At 41.5% G+C, this 21972-nt stretch overlaps 1 protein-coding gene across 2 annotated transcripts; it reads left to right on the top strand.

Annotated features, from left to right (window-relative positions):
- Nucleotides 1-448: 448 nt before the first annotated feature.
- Nucleotides 449-19978, top strand: pls3 (plastin 3 (T isoform)). 2 transcript variants are annotated; one of them, XM_058086481.2, is made up of 17 exons: nucleotides 449-646; nucleotides 727-959; nucleotides 7232-7337; nucleotides 7429-7580; nucleotides 12827-12956; nucleotides 14287-14419; nucleotides 14566-14647; nucleotides 14716-14881; nucleotides 14948-15090; nucleotides 16680-16775; nucleotides 16865-17060; nucleotides 17144-17222; nucleotides 17330-17447; nucleotides 17522-17652; nucleotides 18419-18542; nucleotides 18648-18772; nucleotides 19176-19978. In XM_058086481.2, the coding sequence occupies exons 2-17, from the start codon at nucleotides 732-734 to the stop codon at nucleotides 19306-19308; spliced, it is 2142 nt and encodes a 713-aa protein (XP_057942464.2). In that variant the 5' UTR covers nucleotides 449-646; nucleotides 727-731; the 3' UTR covers nucleotides 19309-19978. The 2 variants fall into 2 exon arrangements, with proteins under 2 accessions (XP_057942464.2, XP_057942465.2); XM_058086482.2 differs by having other exon boundaries at nucleotides 451-646; nucleotides 727-914.
- The last annotated feature ends 1994 nt before the right edge of the window (nucleotides 19979-21972 follow it).

The following is a 21972-nucleotide window of genomic DNA, read 5'->3' as shown; positions in this document are numbered from 1 at the left end:
GGTAAAGTCACAAAGTTGCTGAAATGTTGTAGAAACCAGGATAATGGTCAGCTATTTAATAGAATAAACAATGTAAAGAATGTGTTATAACACTTTTATTGCAAATGTTAATGCAAAATCAGTGGAGGGGGCTTATGAAACTTGACTGATTTCCAGGTGGAAACAGGAGTGGCTCATCACTCCACCAGGAACACAGAAAAGGAATGTGACAATACGCTTAAGGAAACTAAATATGTTGTATGTTAGCTACAATTTAGTAGATTTTGTGTCTCCAAGTGGGTTTTAATTTGGGGGAAATGGCTCTTGAACTACACAATGACTCCAAATTGCTTGTGTGTATGTGTCTGTGCCACAACAACAGTGTTTCTGTGACTTTCACATTAAAACAGGGGGAAATATACAGTAGTTTGGTTGACGCAACTGAAAGGCTCGTTTTCAGTTGTAAAAGCTCCTTTGGTGACGTGACATGAAAGAGGAAAGTGTGTGACGTCGACATTAAAGAGTAACAGTGTAAAGAAAAGTTAAAAGAGACTTTTGAAAGCGGTATTTAAGGGCAGTGCAACGAAATCACAACTGTATTCGCGATCCGGCGTGTGTTCCTGCTTCCTGCTGAAGAGCGCTCGATAAACGTTTCCAGGCGTAAAGGGTAGGAGCCATTTCAGGCGACATTTAGCATCGTTAAAGTGGTGATAATTAACTTAGCATGGCGGTTTTTGTTGTTGATAGAAATCATGTCTGCGGAGAGACGGCTGAAAAACCTGTGGCCACAGCATCCTCCATTTAACAGTCCAATGGCAGGCGGCGACGCCACGTCAGGGCGGACCCAGCAGTCCGACTCCGGACTACTTTTGACTCGACGTGGAGTAGACAACACGGAGAGCTGGACGCTGTCTGGAATTTCAGGCGCACCGAGAGTGAGTAGCCTACCGGTTTCCTGTCAACTTCTTCACCAGCCAGAGGTGTGTGCTCTTGAATCAACGTCTTTTACGCTGAGCATTCTACAGTTAAGGCTGCATTAGCAAGCGTAAACAATGATAGTTTCCTGTCTCTTAAACGGCTAGCTGCTTAGCTTTAGCACCCCCCTTTTTTTTTTACTGCATCCTTTTCATTCAACATTCTAACAAGCAGTTGTCTAAGAAACCATACGTCAGCTTTGTCGTTTGTTGTCACTCATCCATTATGCAATCATCACTCCACTTTAAAGGACAACATTTTTGACGTTCAAGCTCACAGCTGCTACACATGTTTTAAGTGTGAAACTTGAAGAAGACATATGTATGTTGTCGTATAATTCTGGCATTATCCCAGTAAATGATTAACTGAAAACATGTGCCTTTCCATTTGCTTTAGGTCATATCATATCCCGTCATGGACATTGGTCCGAATTGTACATAAATATGGTGAAATGTGTGTAGCACTTTGCTTCCTTTTCGGTGCAAACTTCACCCAGTTAAGTAGTTTACCAGGTGCGGCCAGTTTTTAGAAAATGCTAGAAGTCCAGTGGTGTCAGAGAACGCCACATTTTCTTCAAATTATTGGCATCGGGACGCAGAGGATTAGTCATAAGTGGAAAAAAGTGCTTCCATTTTAGGGGAATAAAATGGCTGATTATATATGGCATGTATGTTTCTAGTTATTTCTCTTGACCACGTGAGCGACTCGTTGAATGTTATCAGTCTAAAAGACAAACCTGAATGTCTAGCGAGGAAAAGAGGGCGTGACTTGACCCCGCCCCTCACACGCTCTTACTCGTGTGCCAGCGAACAGGTTGGTCCACTTTCTGTGTGCCGTCAGGGTTTTAAACAGGTGCATTCACTTGTCGCTCTGCAGAGAGATGAGAATGACCTCATGCTTCTACTTTTTACCTACTTTTCTGTGTGGGTGTGTAGTGAGGGGAAAGTAAAACAGCTGTCCATTGGGGTAGCTAGGGCTTCGCATAGTTTGACGTTGGTGCTGATAACCTATTTGGTAATGGTTGGTAATTGTTTTATTTCATTTGAACATGCATCATATTACATTTGAATGCATCACATAATCAGTTCACAGTTCCACATGTCAAAAAGGAGTAGGAAGAAGCAAAGCTTATTAAATCCTACCCATCCATCTGGTACTTTTACAATCAGTAACTGTTAGATTTGTTCACTTACTGCTTTCCTAATATAATTTTTTTTGTCATGTACCAAAGTACGAAGTGATATGACCATACAATGACATAATGGGTACCATAGTAAGTGTCAATATAGTGATCGATATTCTCGGGAGTCGGAAAAACTACCGATATAACCGGACTATCCATATATCCGATCCTGCGCCGAACTGCATTAAAAGTGGGCGGATCTTTGATATGGCATGTAATTTTCTCCTTGAGTTCATGGATTGCGTATCTAGCATGCTTTTGTACTACAATACATTTTGTACTACAGTAAATAAAAATAAACTTACGCTGTAGTGATTACCGGTTACCGGGACATAATTCACCCCGGAACTATCGATAGGGAAGGTGTTGCCACCCGGAGGGGTAGGCGCGAGGGACGGGTGTTTTCCGCTGTGTGTGCTGCACTCTGGTGGTGGAAGTGTGAAAAATAAAGTTGACTGGAAGCAGCCGTTCGGCGTGTTCTTTTTTGGTATTGAAATCCTTAAGCAAAGATTGATTTAAGCTGCTTTTGTATCGATATAAGCAGACCAAATTGGCTGGCGGGAGATGAAAAGGGCATCGTAGTAACCGGATTATCATAATAACGGGTATCGTACTAACGGAGCTAATTATATCATAAAAGACTAGAAATTTGCCGGGAAATGAAAATAGTATCGTAATAAGTAGTAATTCGTTTTAACCGATATCGATATAACGAGACTTTACTGTATATATATATATAGCACATCATGACTGGTTCAAGACTCTTCATCCTTGTATTTAGCAAACATCAACTGCTTGTATCGTTTCTTGAATTGGCTCATTGTTGTGCATTGTTTGAGGTCCTTACTCAATCCATAGTTTCATTTCCATTTTTCATCCATTCCACATACTGAAATGCTATGGCTTTTTAACGTAGTCCTAGCATATAAGTGTATAAAATGAAGTGTAAAATTTAAACAAAATTGCAAATGTATGTTTTTATTTATTGACCATTATTGGGTGTTGTCTGTCCAAGCAAAGAGGTCAGAAGACGTTACAATGTTCATAACTTGTCTAATGAAGTTTGACAAGATGAGGCCTCATAGTGGTTTTCTTCAGTACATTTTAAATGACCTTTGTTTTGTTTTTGCCTTTCATCCTTATTTTACCAACATACAGTGTGTGCTTCTTGGGTTGGTGAATACATTCATTCATTTTCATGTCAATGCTGGAGCCTATCCCAGCTGTCTTCGGGCGAGAGGCGGGGTACATCCTGGACTGGTCGCCAGCCAATCACAGGGCACATATAGACAAACGACCATTCACACTCAACATTCATACCTATGGACAATTTGGAGTCGCCAATTAACCTAGCATGTTTTTGGAATGTGGGAGGAAGCCGGAGTACCCGGAGAAAACCCCCACACGGGGAGAACATGCAAACTCCACACAGAGAGACCCGAGCGGGGAAATCGAACCCTGCACGCTAACCACTCGGCAATACATCATCGGCTAATTTTGCCCAGTAATTGTGATTAAGATGATAATGTGAGATATTTTTATGATACCCTTATTTTGGTTACACCATTAGACCAAGACGCGCCGTTTTTAAACTCAAGAGCTCAAAGCGGTAAAACACAACACCGTGTCGCCCAGTCTGAGTCGCACACACAGCCCTTTGGCATTTTGAGATGTTTAGTTAAGGAGGGGGCGAGTTAGCGATTGGGATGAGATCCCTCCACGTTTAAGTGTTCCGCCAAGAAAATCCAATTCGCATTATTTCACTTTACTTTTAGTTGTTATTGGCCAATTCCGCGATTCTGTCCACGGTTCTGTGGAAATCATACCTGTGGCTGAAAAAAGGCTGCTTAGCAAACTTGAGAACCTGTCCTGTGACATTCCAAAGTAAAGGCAGGGGAACATCAACGCACTTACATCCTTCAATTGGCTTCAATAGGGTCTTTCGCAAAGCTGTTAAAGTAGTAAAAAGGTGGGGGCGTTGATTTGAATATGGCCATGAATAGTATAACAGCTTTTACGCTTTCAGGTCTTAAATGATGCCAAACATCAGGGCATCTTCCTTACCTGTCAGTATGGTCGGGCTTATCCTATCCACGTAAAAAGGAAGTGGGATTGCATACCACACACTCATAAGCCCGTGAGTCAGTTCCACTCACATCTGCAGGCGATTGTCAAAGAGTTAAAATGTCTGTACAGACCGTGTTGGGTGTGTGTGCGCGTGTGTGCGCATGAACTTAACCACACATGGGAAGGGTGCCCAGTCTATTTGTGTGCCTCACACACAGGTCCTACGTAATCCTGTGGATGAAGCACAGGCAGGACCGGGTGTGCCGGCACACTCCCCTAAAACGCAATCATCTCGCAACATGGCTTTAAATGGAACGATCCAGCCATCTAAGGCAGTTTTAGGTGACGTCGATGCAGCGTGTCGTCAGGGCGAGATCCAGTTACAAACGTGAGCAAAAAAAAAAAACCCACCAAACGCTGTACACGGGTGAAGCTAGTCCAGTTCCTCTTGTTGTGCCAGCGCGTGATCTCATATGGCCTGACAAGAGTGATGCACACTGTCAGAAAATAAGGAACGGTAGCTAATGTAAGGCCAATTAAATATTATTTAGTCAAAAAGTACAGTAAAGTCTTGTTATATCGATATCGGTTATATCGAAGTACTGCTTATTACGATACTATTTTCATTTCCCGGCAAATTTCTAGTCTTTTATGATATAATTAGTTCCGTTAGTACGATACCCGATTATTAAGATAATCCGGTTACTACGATGCCCTTTTCATCTCCCGCCAGCCAATTTGGTCTGCTTATATCGATACAAAAGCAGCTTAAATCAATCTTTGCTTAAGGATTTCAATACCAAAAAAGAACACGGCGAACGGTTCCAGTCAACTTTATTTTTCACACTTCCACCACCAGAGCGCAGCACACACACCGATTCCCGCACTTCCTGGTTCACAGGTCATGCTCAACCCGCCCCACATAGCTGGCCAAACACATGCCTGCAACAGAAGAACCAACTGCGTTCGTGGTTTCTCTCGTGTGTATAGAATCTATACACACGAGAGAAACCACAAACGCCAGCATGTACATATGAAAAACAGTGATTATTGCAAGCGATAAAAAGATATCTGAATACAACACAATTAAATACATGTATTTGTACGCTTGTGTCTTCGTTGGAATAGATGGGTATGCTATGTCAGTTGGTTCTTCTGTGCTCATTATTGCCCACTTTTAATGCAGTTTGGCGCAGGATCGGATATATCGACAGTCCGGTTATATCGATATTTTTTCCGACTCCCGACAATATCGATATAACGAGACTTTACTGTAGTACATTTTAAGATAATCACCCAGGTAACAGGCTATAATCATCGTTACGTTTGTATACTGTATGGTTTATCAGTAGGAGGGATTCCACCGTGCAACCACTGACACGCACAAGGATGCCCCCCCCCCACATTCGCCAAATCAGTCCAGCTGTTCGAAACGGCAACTGTTCCGACTCTCATTTATGGCCACGGTTGGTTCAGGCGATTACAAAACCTCTTTTCTTCTCCGAGACCAGCAACACGCCTCACATTTGTCCGCCGCCATCTGTGGCCTCACTCCATGTACTTAACCCCTCTTCTGTTTTCACTCGGCCTCTGTCGAGGGTGTGTGACAAGGGCCGGCAAATGAGGTAATGTGTGTCGGCCCTTATTGTGGCTGCAGCAGCCGTATTTCACATCCTTCTGGAGAGGTTAAATATAGCAACCAGCACTTGGTTATTTTTCTAATGGTTCTCTGTTTCTTCTTGCCCAGATTTAGTAGCATTTTACGGAAGAAAAACATTCTGTTCTCTGATCCATGGAGTAGCATTTAAGTCTCAGTGTCTAACCTTCTATCGTTGATTTTACAGTGCATGAAATCAGACTTGTTTTGCTAATCTCTGAGACCACATGGCTGCTGTTCAGTCATCATTCATTACAGCCGTTAATGGTTTTGGCTGGTGGAAGAGGAAGTGTATTTATATAGTCTATTGTTTTGCCTGAGTGAATGTATGGCCGAAAGAGAAGCTGACACCCTGCAAAGCAAACTCCTCTACTTTGCTTATCAGTAACAATCAGGTGAATTTGATCCCATGCTTACATGAGCCTTTCACCTTGTCTATACTCTGTTACTGAAAAACCAGAAATAGCTTTGCTTGGGATTTCTGACTAAGACACCCTGAAACTCACTAGTCTGGATTTCAAATCAGGAAACGGGAACACTTTTTTTCTGTCTGGAAAATCTGAGATTCTTACTGCAGTTTCAGCTTCATCTTTGTTTTGGGAACACTCGTGTTCTAGAGGAATGCCACCACACCGGTTTGGCCTTGAGGCAGCACACCCTCCTTGCCTCTCAGAGTGAAGCCCGATGAGCACAAGGCCCAATACATTCCTTGGCACCAACAGTCAGGAAAGAGCTACTCCTGAGGAATTCCTCATTTTTGGGGCATTGGGGTATGTGTATGTTTGGGAACACAGTGTTTGTGCAAGCAAAAAAAGTTTAAAGGGGACCTATTATGCTTTTTCCACTTTTCTGAGCTATAAATGTAGTTAAAATGTCGTAGTCGCGTGTTAAACAATGCCTAAGTTTCAGATAATGAGGTTTGCACATTTGCACAAAGGGACAGACTTCCTTTTATGGTTCATAGTTAGGAAGCACTTTTGGGCGTGTGACCAATCACAGCGGAGTGGTCATGCCCAGAAGTGGGCCGTGAGAGGAGTAAATAAAAACAGAGCGTTTTGGCAGGAATAGGTGCAGATTCTGTGCGGGTTATTGTGTGTAGCTGCTCTATAAGAGACCACAACTCAATACAAAGGGTCGAAAATGAGCATAATATATTGAAGCGAGTCTATCCATGGTGTCAATTTCAAGCTTACAGCATTTGGGAGTGTGCCGTGGGAAAAAAAGTAAAACATGCAGGTTTAAGTTTGTCACAAATTAGCAAGTGCTTAAACAATAATTGAATGGCTTTTAACAAAATGGTGTGTTTGGATGTAACAGGAAACTATATGTTGTTAAAGATGCGCTCTCACGATTCCTTTTCTGTTTTGCAGTCCCAACTTTCTCTGACTGACCCTCCTCAGGTCAATCACAGAAACATGTCTGGAAAGGTATCAAAAGAGGAATTGGAGGAAATGCGAGAGACCTTTGGGAAGATTGGTGAGTAGATAAAATCCAAAGTCCAAACAAAAACAACTCCTGGTTGCACTTCCACGTCTTGTATTTAACGCTGCATCATGTGTCCCTTTAGATCTGGACAATGACGGCTACATCAACGATTATGAGCTCAATGAGCTCCTTAGAACGGCAGGCTATCCGCAGCCAGGATACATGGTCCGAGAGATTATCCACAAACTTGATTGCAACAAAGATCATCAGATCAGCTTTGAAGAGTTCTTGTCGGTAAGTGAAGTGGAGCTCAGCGCGCCTTGTACCATCTAGCTGGACAAGTGCTCTTTGTTTGCCTCCCCCATGCCTAAAAACATCTCACCCTCTTGAGTGGCACTGTGAAAAGCCTCCACACACTCAGGAAATGAGGACGTGAAGTCAGCAGAGTGGTGTTTTTTTTTGTTCTAGTATTAAATTTCAGTGGCGATGCAGGACCACAGAAGGAGACTAAGTTCCATCACTTAAAGGGATGGTTCAGATATTTTTTGACCTGAAGTTGTATGACATCCCCCACTTGATGACATAGTTCGTTAGGTAAATGGTTTATTTGGCTTCTCAAAACAATATGCTTTCAAAAGACTAATACATTTGCATCACAAAAATGCATATTAAAAAAATCAGGCCACACAAATCTCAGCCTTATTTTCTGTCATATGAATGTGCAGATTTTTTTAAAAATGTGCCAAAACCGCACACTTTATAATGCTGGATTTGTGCTGTTGCTGAGAAGAAATGTATTTAAATTCATGGCAACATTACTTGTGAACAAAGTTGAAAATAGGTCAGTAGATTAGGAACACATCCTGAAAAGGGGGGGGGGGGGGTAGTTTTTTTTTCTGGTGCTGTTGGTCAGTCACACTCATTTGCTATTAACAATGTGTATTGAATTTTTTGTCACCCCAAACACCCAATTCCCGAAGACTTTGTACGACTTTTATGTTTTCTTGCATGAGAGGCCAAAAGAGGTGATGACGCAACTGCACAAAAGAAAGATAATGTTTGGTGCAGTTTTAAGATGTAAAAACGTCCACAAAGTGGCAGAAGTGCATTTTATAAGAGCTCAGCACACATCTTTGCCATATACTAGATGCATAGCAAGCATCAAACATGTTCAGTACAAAGATGGACGGCCTTTGAAAAAATGGCTGAGATTGAATGAGAGTCATTGTTTGGCAGTGAGAATAAATTGTTACACATCAAGTTTTGCTTGGTCAATATCAAGATGGCCGACACCGGGAGCAATTAATGTCCGGTAGTCATGCTTTTTCAATCAGCCCCTCCCTTCTGGTACATTCAACTTTATGCACTTTTAAAATATGTGTCACGTCACGTCATGTCTGGTTGTTGTCGACCCCACCTCAAAGAAAAATTGTGTGAAATCAGTAAAAATGCTCCATACATGCAGAAATGGTTCAAACATTGAAAATGCTATTACTTGCCAGATGGTAGCATGCTAACTGTTAGCATTTAGGTTATTTTATGAATTGTATAAATTGAATTTATGAACCGCTTTCAGTAATCAGCACCATCTTGTTCAGTAGTTATTAGCTGTTTTCTCGTTAAATTGCATGCATGATGGAACTGCACTTTTTGTACTTAGCACTGTCTTGGTAGGTGCTAGTTTTTTTTAGCATTTTGTATATCCCACTGACATTTAGCACTTGGAACAAATGTACACTGAAGGTAACGATTTTGACATGTATTCTCCCAGGTTGCTACTAGTAGGGTTAGCATTTCTGTTTTGTTGGAATATTTCCAAGGTTATAAAAGTTAAAAAGGCAAATCCCAAAATCCACCAAGTCTGCCTCAAACGCAGAGTCAGAGGTTAGCAGCAAGCAGCAGATGATGGATGTCAACACTGAACAAAGACTTGAGAAAAAAGGGGGAAAAAACGAGTTACATGTGCATGTGATTAATGGATTCAGTCAACAAAACAAATCCAGCATTTAAACCAGGGGTCACCAACCTTTTTGAAACTGAGAGCTACTTCACGGTTACTGAATCATACGAAGGGCTACCAGTTTGATACGCTCTTCTGAAATAACAAATTTGCTCAGTTTGCCTTTAGTTATACATTATTTATAATGATTAGTAATACTCACCTATGTAAAGACACTGATCATGTTAATGATTTCTAACAATGATTATCAAAAATGACAACAAGGTGGGAAACAGATATCAATATTCAACACTTTATCTCTATTAATCACAGTATTTGTTACATTTTCAGATGATCACTTACATCACTACATTTTAGCAAAAAATATCCCATTTGCACAAGCCACTGACATGCCCTGTTAACAAATCATGAACTATGTTGCAACATGTTTCAAAAAGTTAACAATTATGTAATGTTAAACAAAATCAACTTACATATTTTTAAATATGTAATACATTTTTTATTTCACATTTTGAACTAGTGGCCAAGTCTGTGTTATGTTTAACAAAATTATAACTTTTAAATGTCATGAACACACTTTTAAATTGAACACAATTCTTCAATATTTTAATTCAACTTTGCCATGGCACTACCATGTTGTCACTGACTACATCTGGTATCCGTCCTTGGTTAGTGGGAAGACTGGCATTGCATGCTGTTCACCAGTGTGTTGTAATCTGGTGTGTAACTTGACACTGCAACTGTGAGTGAGTCTCTCAGATGTGCATCAGTGAGGCGTGTTCTGTGTTTGTTTTTGATGAAGTTCATGTCAGAAAATGCTGATTCACAGAGATAGGTTGAGCCAAACAGGCTGGCAACCTTCATGGCTGCTGTGCATACTCCACTGTACTTCTCTGTGTCAACAAGGCGCCAAAAGTTTGGTGCAGCCTGGTAGGCTTTGAGATGGAGATCATTTTGCAATGTTATAATTTCAATCTCCACCTGTCCAGCATCCAAGTTGAACGTTGCACTTAACTGCTCAGCAAAGCATGCTGTGTCCCCATTCATGAAAGGGTTGGAAATGAAGAACACACATGGTTCAAGCTGATGAAGGTCACAAAACCTATTCTCAAACTCTTGCCCAAGTCTGTTTATTACTTCAATGTACTTTTCTGCCACTTTTTCAAATGTCTCAGATGCAGAAGCATTGTCTTTCAGCACTGACTGCACAGAGGGAAAGTGCAGAACTTTTTTTCTCTGTAAATCTGCAGAGAATGCATTCATTTTGGCTTTAAATGCATTTAAAGCACTTATCATATCGACAACAGTCTTACCTTTGCCTTGCAGCTGGCAGTTCAGGAGGTTTAGTTTCCCAGTAATGTCCACCAAAAATGCAAGGTCAAGTGTCCACTCTGTGTCCTCTAGCAGTGAGACATCTTCGCCTTTGGACTGCATGAACTCTTTGATTTCACGCAAAAGAGACAAAAAACGATGCAAAACTCGTCCTCTGCTGAGCCATCTGATTTCTGTGTGTAGCAGTAGGTCCCCATATTCTGCTGACATCTCCTCTAATAGTACCTTGAAAATCCTGTGCTGCTTTGCTTTGGAGCGGATGTTGTTTATGATTTTCACAACGAGAGTCATCACGTGCCCAAAGCCGATCACTTTCGCACACAACGCCTGCTGGTGAATGATGCAATGGTAATGCAGAAATTTGGGGAAGTCTGGGTCACGTTTACAGTGAGCGATGAAACCTGTCTGTCGGCCGACCATAGCAGGAGCCCCGTCTGTTGTCACCGCTACCAGCTTTTCCAATGGCACCTTTTTCTGCACGAAAAACTCCTTCACCGTGTTATAAATGTCAACTCCTCTCGTAGTTGTCTTTAAGGGCAGTAGTGTCAGGAGTTCTTCTTTTGTGGAGAAATCATTAAACACCATCCGGATAAAAACCAATAACTGCGCTGTACTGCTGCTGTCCACGGACTCATCGCACTGGAGGCTAAACCACTTGCACTTCGCCAGATCCTGCTCCAACTGATCGACCAAGTTACTGGACATAGCTGATACTCGTCTTGCCATCGTAGATGCCCCCAGTTGGACGTCGGAAAGAGTGGAGATTAGGTCGCTTCCATTTTTCTCGTCTTTAAATACAGTGTTAGCAATTAATAACATCGCTTCTTTGACAACTTCTCCATCTGTAAATGCCTTTTTTTTCTTGATCAGAAAATGTGTAGCTCTAAACGAGGCTTCGGTTGCTTTTTGTGAGTTTTTGGCCGGCCTCGTAAAAAAAGACTGTTGCTTACCCAGAGCGGTCTTTAGCTCACGGGCTTTTTCTGCCCGTAGGGCGCTTGCAGGTGGATATTTATCATGGTAGCTTTTGTGACACGTATTGAAATGTCTCTCCACATTGTGCCGTTTTGCTGTCGCCACGGTCGTCCCGCAAATCAGACACACGCAGGTTTCTTTTACAGTCGTAAAAAAGAACTCCTCTTCCCATTCACTGTGAAAGAGATACGTTTTCTTTCTTTTTTCTGCCATGTTTTTGGGGTACGAAAGTGCATACAGCGCCCGCTAGCTTACTCTCCACATCCCACAAGCTCTACTTTACTGCCCATAGGTAAATATTGTGCGCGTTAACCTTAAAGTATTTTTAAGATAGTATTTTTTAAATCTATATACATACAAGTGTGATTAAAAAAATAATAGCAACAGAACAAAATTAATTTTTAGACGCAGCTCTCTATGAGATGTGCTATTTTTGGAAACGGCCCGCGGGCGACTCATGTGGTCCTTGCGGGCGACCGGGTGCCCGCGGGCACCGTGTTGGTGACACCTGATTTAAACTAACCACTTTTGTTTGTCTGCTGGAGTGGGAGGGGCAGCATCCGGCGCTGGCTAGCTTGCTGCTAAACACAATCATGTAGCGACATTACCCAACTACAACCACGTCATGACAGGGTTGTTGCTGTTAACCCCCTCGGCAGGTTGAGATGTGAGGTCACTGATGGTGTAGTCCAAGTTGAAGTTTATACTATATATAAGTGTCACATGACAACACACCAACAAGAGAATAGAACTTGTCGAATCAGCATCCTCTGATGCGACTCACATGTGCTGCTTTAGTGATCGGTATATGGTGAATGCACAGTCAGATGAGCGGAATCGTTGGAATAACATTGTTGGCCCACCGGGTGTTTGGACAAGTTAGTCAGCGTTTAGTGTGTGTGTGTGTGTCTTTTCTTAGCATCTATTTGAAGAGTGTGGTTCCGCTTGATGACTTGTTTGTGCTGACACTAATTCCCCGAGATGTGTCATGGAGTCATGACCACATGTGGTGCCTCATGTTCTTTGGGAGTCATATTATCACTCCAGCCATGACATGACGCTACTGTGTATGCAGACTGACCTTGTTTCTGGTTTAATAGGACAGATGAGAAACAAATAAAACAATGCATTGGTAAGTATTAGTAGGTGCTAACATGGAAAGGAAATGTAGCAGCTCATTGAGTCAGTCAGTGGATCCATTTTCTTCCACAGTTATGTTCCCCCTTCAAAAGTGTTCCTGTCTTGAGTAGGAATTGTCTCTTGGGTATTGTTTCAGATTGTCCAGGAGCTGAAGGGCAGTGAAATAGCAAAAACCTTTCGCAAGGTCATCAACAAAAAAGAAGGCATCACTGCCATTGGAGGAACGTCAGAGTTGTCGAGTGAAGGAACACAACACTCCTTCTCTGGTAAGAAAGCCAATGCTGACCTCTTTTGTATTACGGTTCCTCTCTCTCGCTCTGTGTCTCATTTCATATGCCAATATTGTTGATAATCCACTAAGAACATGTTACTGCATATAGGGGTGTCAGTTTCGAGAGAACACAGAATCCAGAATCCAATCAGACTGTGAACTATGGCACTGCTACTACAAATGAAGAGCTTGCACCCAAAAGGCGCTAAATCCATTTTGACTGATTTCGAGAAAATCAATGATTTTTAACTACGCACATATCAATCTATTTGGTCATCAAGTCTATATTGCAAATGAAAGAGCTATCAATATAGGTCATAAAAATACATGCTATAAAAATCCTGCACACACCATGTATTTTATACATTTTTTTTAATAATTTTTTTTTCGGATTTAGCGCCTTTTGGCTGAAATAAATTTGAAGTCACCTTTAACTTCTTCAATGGCATTGTTGTAAAAGAATGTAAGGTGCTTTAATGTGCTATGCTAATAAAATAATTACAACACAGAAGCCATTCTCAACATACAATACAAAATAATTATTATTAATTAAATTAATAAAAATGTTATTAAAAGCAGTGCTCATATTTGACTGCACCATGAAGGTGACAGTGACAAAAATCATCTCATTACAAACTCTTTACATTGTATGTTTTTTAGTACAAGTAAAATAATGTTTCTCATGAAAGTTGGAGGTGTCAAGGTAGAGACATGCCTTTTATGGCGTAAAAAAAACTTCCATGTTACAGAATACTGTAAAAACACAATTTGTGTTCTCCTGAATTGCATAACATACTGTAACTATCATACGTGTACTTAATGTACACAAACAAAACAGGATGCGCACTGATACTGGCTTTCTGTATGTGCAGTGCCAATTGTATTCTTCTCTCTGATTGGTCAGATTATCAATAGATGGGAAACTTGGGCCAATCAGAATAAAGAATAAAGAAAGGGATTTAGCTCCTTTTGGTTGAAATCTGAAATGGAAATAGCGCCTTTTGGTTGAAAGGATACATTTCATATCACTTTTTTTCATATTTTTTAAAATGATTTCAAGACCAAAATATGTGATTTGGATACACATGACAGAGGTCTATTAAACTTGTGAAAAACATGCAACTGAGTGAAAATTGGATTTAGCGCCTTTTGGTTGCAAGCTTTTCAAATGTTGTAAATGTAATATGGAAGTGGAAGTGTGCTAGGCATTATTGTTTTGTTCTTGCGGACCCAATCTCATGCATCGTCTCATCTCGTGATACCCCTACTGCATAATATTGTTCAGCCCGTAATGATGTAACTGACTGACAACTGCACCCTCACAGAGGAGGAGCGATTTGCTTTCACAAACTGGATCAACACCGCCCTGGAAAAAGATCCCGACTGCCAACATGTCCTGCCCATGGAGCCATCCACGGGTTCTCTGTTCACGTCTGTAGCAGACGGTATTTTACTCTGGTGAGAGTTCCTCTTTTCTATTCCCCTCTCTGACACCATGTGGCTTCTTCATAAATGTCAAACCAGAGCGTCGCGTTTTCACATGGCGAGTTATAAGTGAGTCATTTTAATGTTGCTTTTCTAATTCATTTTTTATGGACATGCAGCAAAATGATCAACCAGTCAGTGCCAGACACCATTGATGAGAGAACCATAAACAAGAAGAAGCTGACAGCGTTCACAATACAGGTCAGTGGAGTCAGCCTTTCCTTGTGTCAGCGTACTGTACCTTTTATTGTATTGTACCTCCCTTTCAGGAGAATCTCAACTTGGCGCTGAACTCTGCTTCAGCCATCGGCTGCCATGTTGTGAACATTGGCGCTTTAGATCTGAGAGCCGGCAAGCCCCATCTGGTGCTGGGTCTGTTGTGGCAGATCATCAAGATCGGTTTGTTTGCAGACATCGAGCTCAGCAGAAATGAAGGTAAAGGTCACGGTCACCTGGTGACGCAGTCAATTGTCAGGTTACTCACCCGGCTGTTTTCAACAGCGCTGGCAGCACTGCTGAGAGACGGTGAAACATTGGAGGACTTGATGAAGTTGTCTCCAGAAGAGCTGCTGCTCCGCTGGGCTAACTTCCACCTGGAGAATGCTGGCTGGCAAAAGATCAACAACTTCAACTCTGACATCAAGGCAGGCCTTAACACACAAACACAGGCATCTTCCTGCGCCGAACAGTGTTTGCACACACAAACATGCAATATCGGCCTGCACTGTTCCCAAAATAGGATGGAATTGGTTTTGGGGGAGGGCCAAATGAACATGTAACCAAGATTGTGTCAGGAAGGGTGATTATGGACTCGACAGGTGACATCACTCTTCAGTAGATGCCTGCTTTTTGTTAGGGTGACGTTCAGGGCCACCAGGGAATGTCAGAAACATTGAGATGCCCATAAAATGTCAATTCTTTTCACACGGCTTGCTCCTCCCCCTCCAAACTCGAGCTTGATGTTACCATTGACCTCTCAGTATAATTGAATGAGAGTATAATTAAACGCATTTTAAAGTACAAAATGTGTAGGTCCAAGGTTTGGACTCTATGGTCCCAACCCATTACTAATGAACCCTGAAAAGGCACACCTGTGAAATGAAAACCATTTCAGGTGACAACCTGATGAGTAAAAAGTACATAATCCTATGTGTTCATAGTTTTGCATGAAAACAAAATGCATTTTGCTTCTCACAGCAACTATGGTGATGAACAAAGTGTTAAACCTCAACACATGACAATTGTGGGCTTTCTTGACAGTGTATGCTCGATATTTTACCTGTACTATCACGTATATGTATGTAAAGTATTACTGACTTAAGTCGGGAAGTATTACTTACATATTTATATGATTTGGTAATATTTTGCTGTGGTTTATGTCCAATATTGCACTTAAAAAAAGTCCTTTGGCCTGGACTGGCTATGCTGGAGCCTAACCCAGCTGACTGCGGACACCCTGGACTGGTCGCCAGCCAGGGCACATATTGACAGGCATTCACACAGGAGAACATGGAAACTCCACACAGAAATGCCCAAGCAGAGATTCGAACCCAGGTCTTCCTGATCTCCTGACTGTGTGGCCAACATGCTAACCACTCAACTACCATGTGGCCTGTTTTCCACATGTAATGGTAATGGTTTAATTTCATTTGAACATGCATCCGATTACAATTGAATGCATCACATAATCAGTTCCACATGTCCAAAAGGAGTAGGAAGAAGCAAAGCTTATTAAATCCTACCCATCCATCCATGTAAAAATATAGAAAGTTAACATTTTTGGGTTTACAATTTACAACTGGATTTCCTATAGGAAAAAATAGCATAGTTTTCATCTGACCTTTTGGTCCAAACAATTAAATAATGAAAACTGGGGTACTGCTGTATTTCTGGAGGGAAAAAAAGAGAATTTTAAACATAAAAAAAAATATTGCTGGGCCGTGAATGCTGAATTGCAAATCTGTGGGGACCCACGACTGTGAATTAAGCAGGGCTTGCATTTGGAACTCATTTGGAGAATAACAAATTTAGTGTTGAAAGATTTTTTTAAACTCGCTACTGTATGTAAAATCACAAAATACATGCGACAATATGCCAAAGGTTTTCTTGTGTTCACATCCAAACCATGTTTGCCTTTGTGGGCAAACCTAATAAGAGCATAAACGACATGCATCACCGGGACATGGTGTTGACTGAAAACAACATACCTTTTTTTTTTTGTCTTGTTCCCCAGGACTCCAGGGCTTACTTCCACCTCCTGAACCAGATTGCACCAAAAGGCACTGAAGAAGACAAGCCCAAGATAGACATCAACATGTTGGGTTTCAACGTACGTGCAGTACCCACCAATCATCCCCCATCACATGCTAAGAGCAACATGGTGTCTCTAATGACGGCTTGTATCTGTGTACTATGAAGGAGAGGGACGACTTGAAGAGGGCAGAAGCCATGCTGCAGCAGGCCGACAAGCTCGGCTGCCGACAGTTTGTCACCCCGGCCGATGTCGTTAGCGGTAATCCCAAACTCAATCTGGCCTTTGTGGCCAATCTGTTCAACAAATATCCAGCTCTGACCAAGCCTGAAAACACAGACATTGACTGGAACATGCTGGAAGGTGAGTTTAACCGAACGACGTGTCAAATATCAGCTGATTTGAAGCTTGTTTTAAATGTCCCTTATCAATCCATTGCTGTCTAGATGAAACACGAGAGGAACGGACATTCCGAAACTGGATGAACTCCCTGGGTGTCAACCCACATGTCAATCATCTGTACTTGTAAATGTTGCCCTTGTATTCATGTGCATGGGACACGCTTCCCCAGCTAGTTTTATTGATGAGTGGAATGAAAGTAGCTGACTATCCTGTACAATGTTGTCTTCCAGAGACCTACAGGATGCCTTGGTCATCCTGCAGCTCTACGAGATGATTAAAGTGTACGTTGACTGGAACAACAAAGTCAACAGGCCGCCCTACCCCAAACTGGGGACCAACATGAAGAAGGCAATTAAACGTCATCATAAATAAGACTTTACAAATGTCATCATTTATCTGATCTCAATGTCTTTCTTCACCAGCTGGAGAACTGTAACTACGCTGTGGAACTGGGCAAAGGGGCCAAGTTCTCCCTGGTAGGCATTGGCGGGCAAGACTTGAACGACGGCAACTCGACGCTGACCCTGGCACTGGTGTGGCAGCTAATGAGAAGGTGAAAAAAAAAAAATGCGCTGCACATTTTTGCTCAACAAGGACTGAAAGGTTGCCACATTGTCTGCAAACTGGGAAGCGTGTTCCCATGAGCTCGGCTGCTGGTTGTGTCACAAAGGCTGATTGTTGACATTCTTAGCACTGCTCTGTGTGCAGCAAGCTAGCCTTGAAATAGAAGTAATTTAGTATACATTGTTCTCAGGGATGTCTGATAACAGCCAATGTTGGTATAAGAATGTCATATTGGTTCATTGGTTCATATCGGGATTGTTTCCTGCCTATTAAGATAGTGGCGTGAGATTGATGACGTGCTCCATGCAGCAACAGACTTGCTAGTTCAGAAAGTTAGCGGTGTGGAAGTAAATCATGGCCTTTGGATTGTAAATTTGCAATTAAAGCACTGATTATCAATAAAGTGAAGGCTTTTTCCTTTAACGTTTCTAATCAGTTTCCTTCATGAGTTTCATACTTTGCACTTTACATTGTCCTATACCGATGTTTGTGTCACATACAAATGTGCAGCATTCCAAATGGGACAGCTGACAGCGTTATTGACATGGATTCTTATTTGTGAATTTATTGTTCATAGTAGGAGAACATATTATTTTAGTTGACTAATGGTTATGATTTTTATGACTATTTTGTCAAGACAAGATATTAGTTTGAGGGAGGAGCATCAATAGCAGTTGTTCCAAATCGGCTAACGACAGCAATATGGAACATCTCTACTTGTTCTGTGCTTGAGTGTTTGGATGAATGTGTTGCAGGTACACGCTGAATGTACTGGAGGGGCTGGGTGAAGGCCAGAAGGTAAACGATGATGTCATTGTCAAGTGGGTCAACAAAAAATTAGCAGACGCTGGAAAGAGGACCAAGATTTCAAGTTTTAAGGTAACTATTGTTTTTGATTTTTATATAGGGATTTTTTTTTTTCCACAAGAAAGTGACTGCATTGTGTGCATGTGTGTGTGTGTGTGTGTGTCTTGTGATGATCAGGACAAAGAGATCAGCAGCAGCTTGGCTGTGCTCGAGCTGATCGACGCCATCCAGCCCGGCAGCATCAACAACGAGCTGATTAAGACGGGCCACCTCTCTGATGAGGAGAAGCTGGATAATGCCAAGTACGTTATTCTTAAGAGATGCTGGATATTGGCTTCTTGACTAAGAAAAACGGCAAATACTGCAGTACTTAAGTTGACCCATAAGAAGTCCGCTCCTCTGTGACATCACAAAGACTTCCAAAACAAACCTCATTACCTTAAACGTTGGCATCATTTAACACGAGAATATAACATTCTAATTACATTTATAGGTCAGAAAAGTGGAAATAGCATAATAAGTCCCCTTTAATAAATTCACAAATATGACAAAAATTCCTGGCAATGACAATTTGGAAAGCTGCACATTTCTATGTGGCACAAACATCCTTAAAGTACAACATATGAATCTTTGTATCTGAATCCAGTTTTGTCATTTTGGTGCCTGTCTCAAAGCAGTTCTACAATGCCACCTGTCCCTTCACAGATATGCCATCTCCATGGCGAGGAAAATCGGCGCACGCGTCTATGCCCTCCCCGAGGACCTGGTGGAGGTCAACCCCAAAATGGTGATGACGGTGTTTGCGTGCCTGATGGGTCGAGGGATGAACACAGTCTAAAGAGACTGGCTGTGGTCATTGTGACACTTAATGCCCCCACAAGCCATCAGCTTTTTGAAACATCCCCCCCGCCCCCAACCCCGTCCCCTGTCCTCTCTGAAAGAATGTTTTGTTTTCTTCTGTTTTGAAAGAAAATTGGAATGGAAAGTGATCAAAATGAATGTGTCTCTGCCGTTTTGGCTGAGCAGAGGTGCTTTTTGAAGGATGTGCTGTTCTGTTATTTAAAATGACATATTGATAAATTTCAAATGGACCTCGTGGACATCTTTCAATAATTGCAGTACTCTTGATATATGTATTATACCTTTTTCTTAAAGCATCTATGCATATTCCAGCTGAAAGGTTTACATGTATTTTTGCTGCCACCGATATGAGTAAATGATACGTTGACTTTTCAATTCAGTACTTTGAATCCAATCAAAGCTACAAGTGACATGAGTTGTTGGTGGTGATGGTTCGTGCATGTGTCATCTACATATCAGTAGTAACAGAAGCCATTCAGGTCCATCAATAGCGATGACCACTCTGTATATGCTGTGTGTATTTTTCTACTTTTGAGTGTTTTGTGGGACCATTACATGATAATTCTAGTCAGAGCTGGGCTTCTGTTCTTATTCTATTTTGTTATTTCAAATAAGGAGCAGGCTGACTGGACTTTCCGCTGTGCCTTCTTGCACAACAACCAGTACTACAAGACGACTTGTAGTACTGGAAATATTTTTGCTTTTGCCTTTTGCATACAACCTTACCAAATATAAACTGCTACTACTAATATGACAACAGCCAAATTGTATTTGGCCTTGTGGCCTTGTCCACTCTGAAGTACTTCACTTGTATCAATAAATAAGTCTTTGAAAGTGTGCTCTTTATGCTCTGATCAAAGAGGTACTATCTGCTAGTATGTTCAGACTGATTTTTCTCACTGCTTATCTGCAAAAACTGACCCCAGCTAAGAGACCCGAGTTCAATGCCACACTCGACCATCTCTGTATGGTATGAATGTGAGTGAATGGTTGTTTGTCTATATATGCCCTGTGATTGGCTGGCGGCCGGTCCAGGGTGTACCCCGCCTCTCAATTGAAGAAAGCTGGGATAGGCTCCAGCACTCCCTGCGACCCTCGTGAGGATAAGCGGGAAAGTTGTGACCCATATTAAGTCAAATCAAGCAAATGTTTATTTAAAATATATTTTTTATACAATACAAGCATATTTTAGAGTTTAGACATTTTGAATTCAGACCACAATGAAAAAAATAGTGCTTCATTTTACTTAAAACACAAATGGATCCGTGATCTACCTCCTCCTACAAGGATATGGCCTGCTAACCAAGACACTCCTTTTTCTTCATATTTGTAAGAGAAATTTAATTTTTTTCATTTCATCATTGTTGTGGGGTCTTTTGTGACCTCTTGGATAAGTCGCCACTGCATTCTTGGGGTGATTTTGGTACGCCGACCACTCCTAGGAAGGTTCGCTATTACATATTTTCATCAATTTGTGGATAATGACTCTTACTGTAGTTTGCTGGAGTCCCAAAGCTTTGGAAATGGCTTTAGAACCTGGGAGATCTCAATCTCAGTTATGTTTTAACAGGGGGCAATCACTTATTCATAGTTTAATTTAAACGCTGCATTTTCAGTTCAGCTGTGTTGCCATTGCATAATATTTAAATTAATTTGATGATGTGAAATATTTAAAAATGTCAGGAAGGGGACAAACACTGTTCACGCCATTGTAGTAGTATTTAATGTAGTGTATTTTACAGGAACCTACAGTAGTACATTGATCCTGGGGAAGCAACAAGTGTCTTCTCTTATATCACATATTTATCCTCTCCGTGACTCTCTCACATTGTTTTTATTGCCACGACTTCCCCTTTTAACCACTATTTTATTGTTATGAGGCTCGTGGGATTAGACACGTCACTTTTTTTTTTACATTTTTTCTCACACGTCACGTCTGTCACAAATTGCAGAACAAACCTGCGTGAATGAAACAATACGGGATTTTTCTGGACTAACATCGTGACAACAACGTGACACGATATGATCTGTTGCCTTTTGGTAATAAAAAGGATTTAGTTTAACAGTCAGCAGTCGCACAGTTCAGTGGCCTGAGTCTCAGCTCTGACATGAAGTCCTCTGTGTGGGCTTCCCTAATGGATTACACAACAGTGACATGTGGTTATAATTATTATTATTATTATTTGTCATTTAATATACATACACATGCTATTTATACAGCCTCTGTAATGTACAAATAGTGGAGCGGGCCTGGGGTTGGGGTGCGGGGTATCAAAGGATTTCTGTCCCCCAGGGGGATGCATAAAAATAATAGTTCGGGGGTCTCAAACATGCGGCCCGCGGGCCATATTTGGCCCGCAGGACACTAGTTTGAGGCCCCCGCCTTGATATGAAAGTTTAATGTTAGTGCGGCCCGCGCAAGTTTGATATGGATGCTGTATGGTATCATGTACCCAGAAAAAAACATTACGTTTGATTAATGTTCATGTTAAAGGTTAAATAACTGTTAATAGTTATCCTCCCTATCCGTGTGGAAGTGGTAAGTTTTTGGCTATTTAAGTTTAAAGGAAATAACTTGAAGGCTACCGTTTAGGTCGCTAGTTCTCTAGTTTGCGAGTTAGCATGTGTCTCAAGACACTGC

Source organism: Doryrhamphus excisus, linkage group LG21, assembly GCF_037039965.1.
Source record: "Doryrhamphus excisus strain RoL-2023G ecotype Guam linkage group LG21, RoL_Dexc_Guam_v1.1, whole genome shotgun sequence".
Lineage (NCBI taxonomy): Eukaryota > Metazoa > Chordata > Actinopteri > Syngnathiformes > Syngnathidae > Doryrhamphus > Doryrhamphus excisus.
This window is presented reverse-complemented; position numbering and strand designations above follow the sequence as displayed.

Bases quoted from the DNA above. Each gene is read 5' to 3' on its own strand.
- pls3 (XM_058086481.2), top strand. From the start codon at position 732: ATGTCTGCGGAGAGACGGCTGAAAAACCTGTGGCCACAGCATCCTCCA. The intron at 15,091-16,679 runs GCAGGCCTTAAC...CTTGTTCCCCAG, and splicing joins ACTTCAACTCTGACATCAAG to GACTCCAGGGCTTACTTCCA. The intron at 17,061-17,143 runs GTGAGTTTAACC...ATTGCTGTCTAG, and splicing joins TGACTGGAACATGCTGGAAG to ATGAAACACGAGAGGAACGG.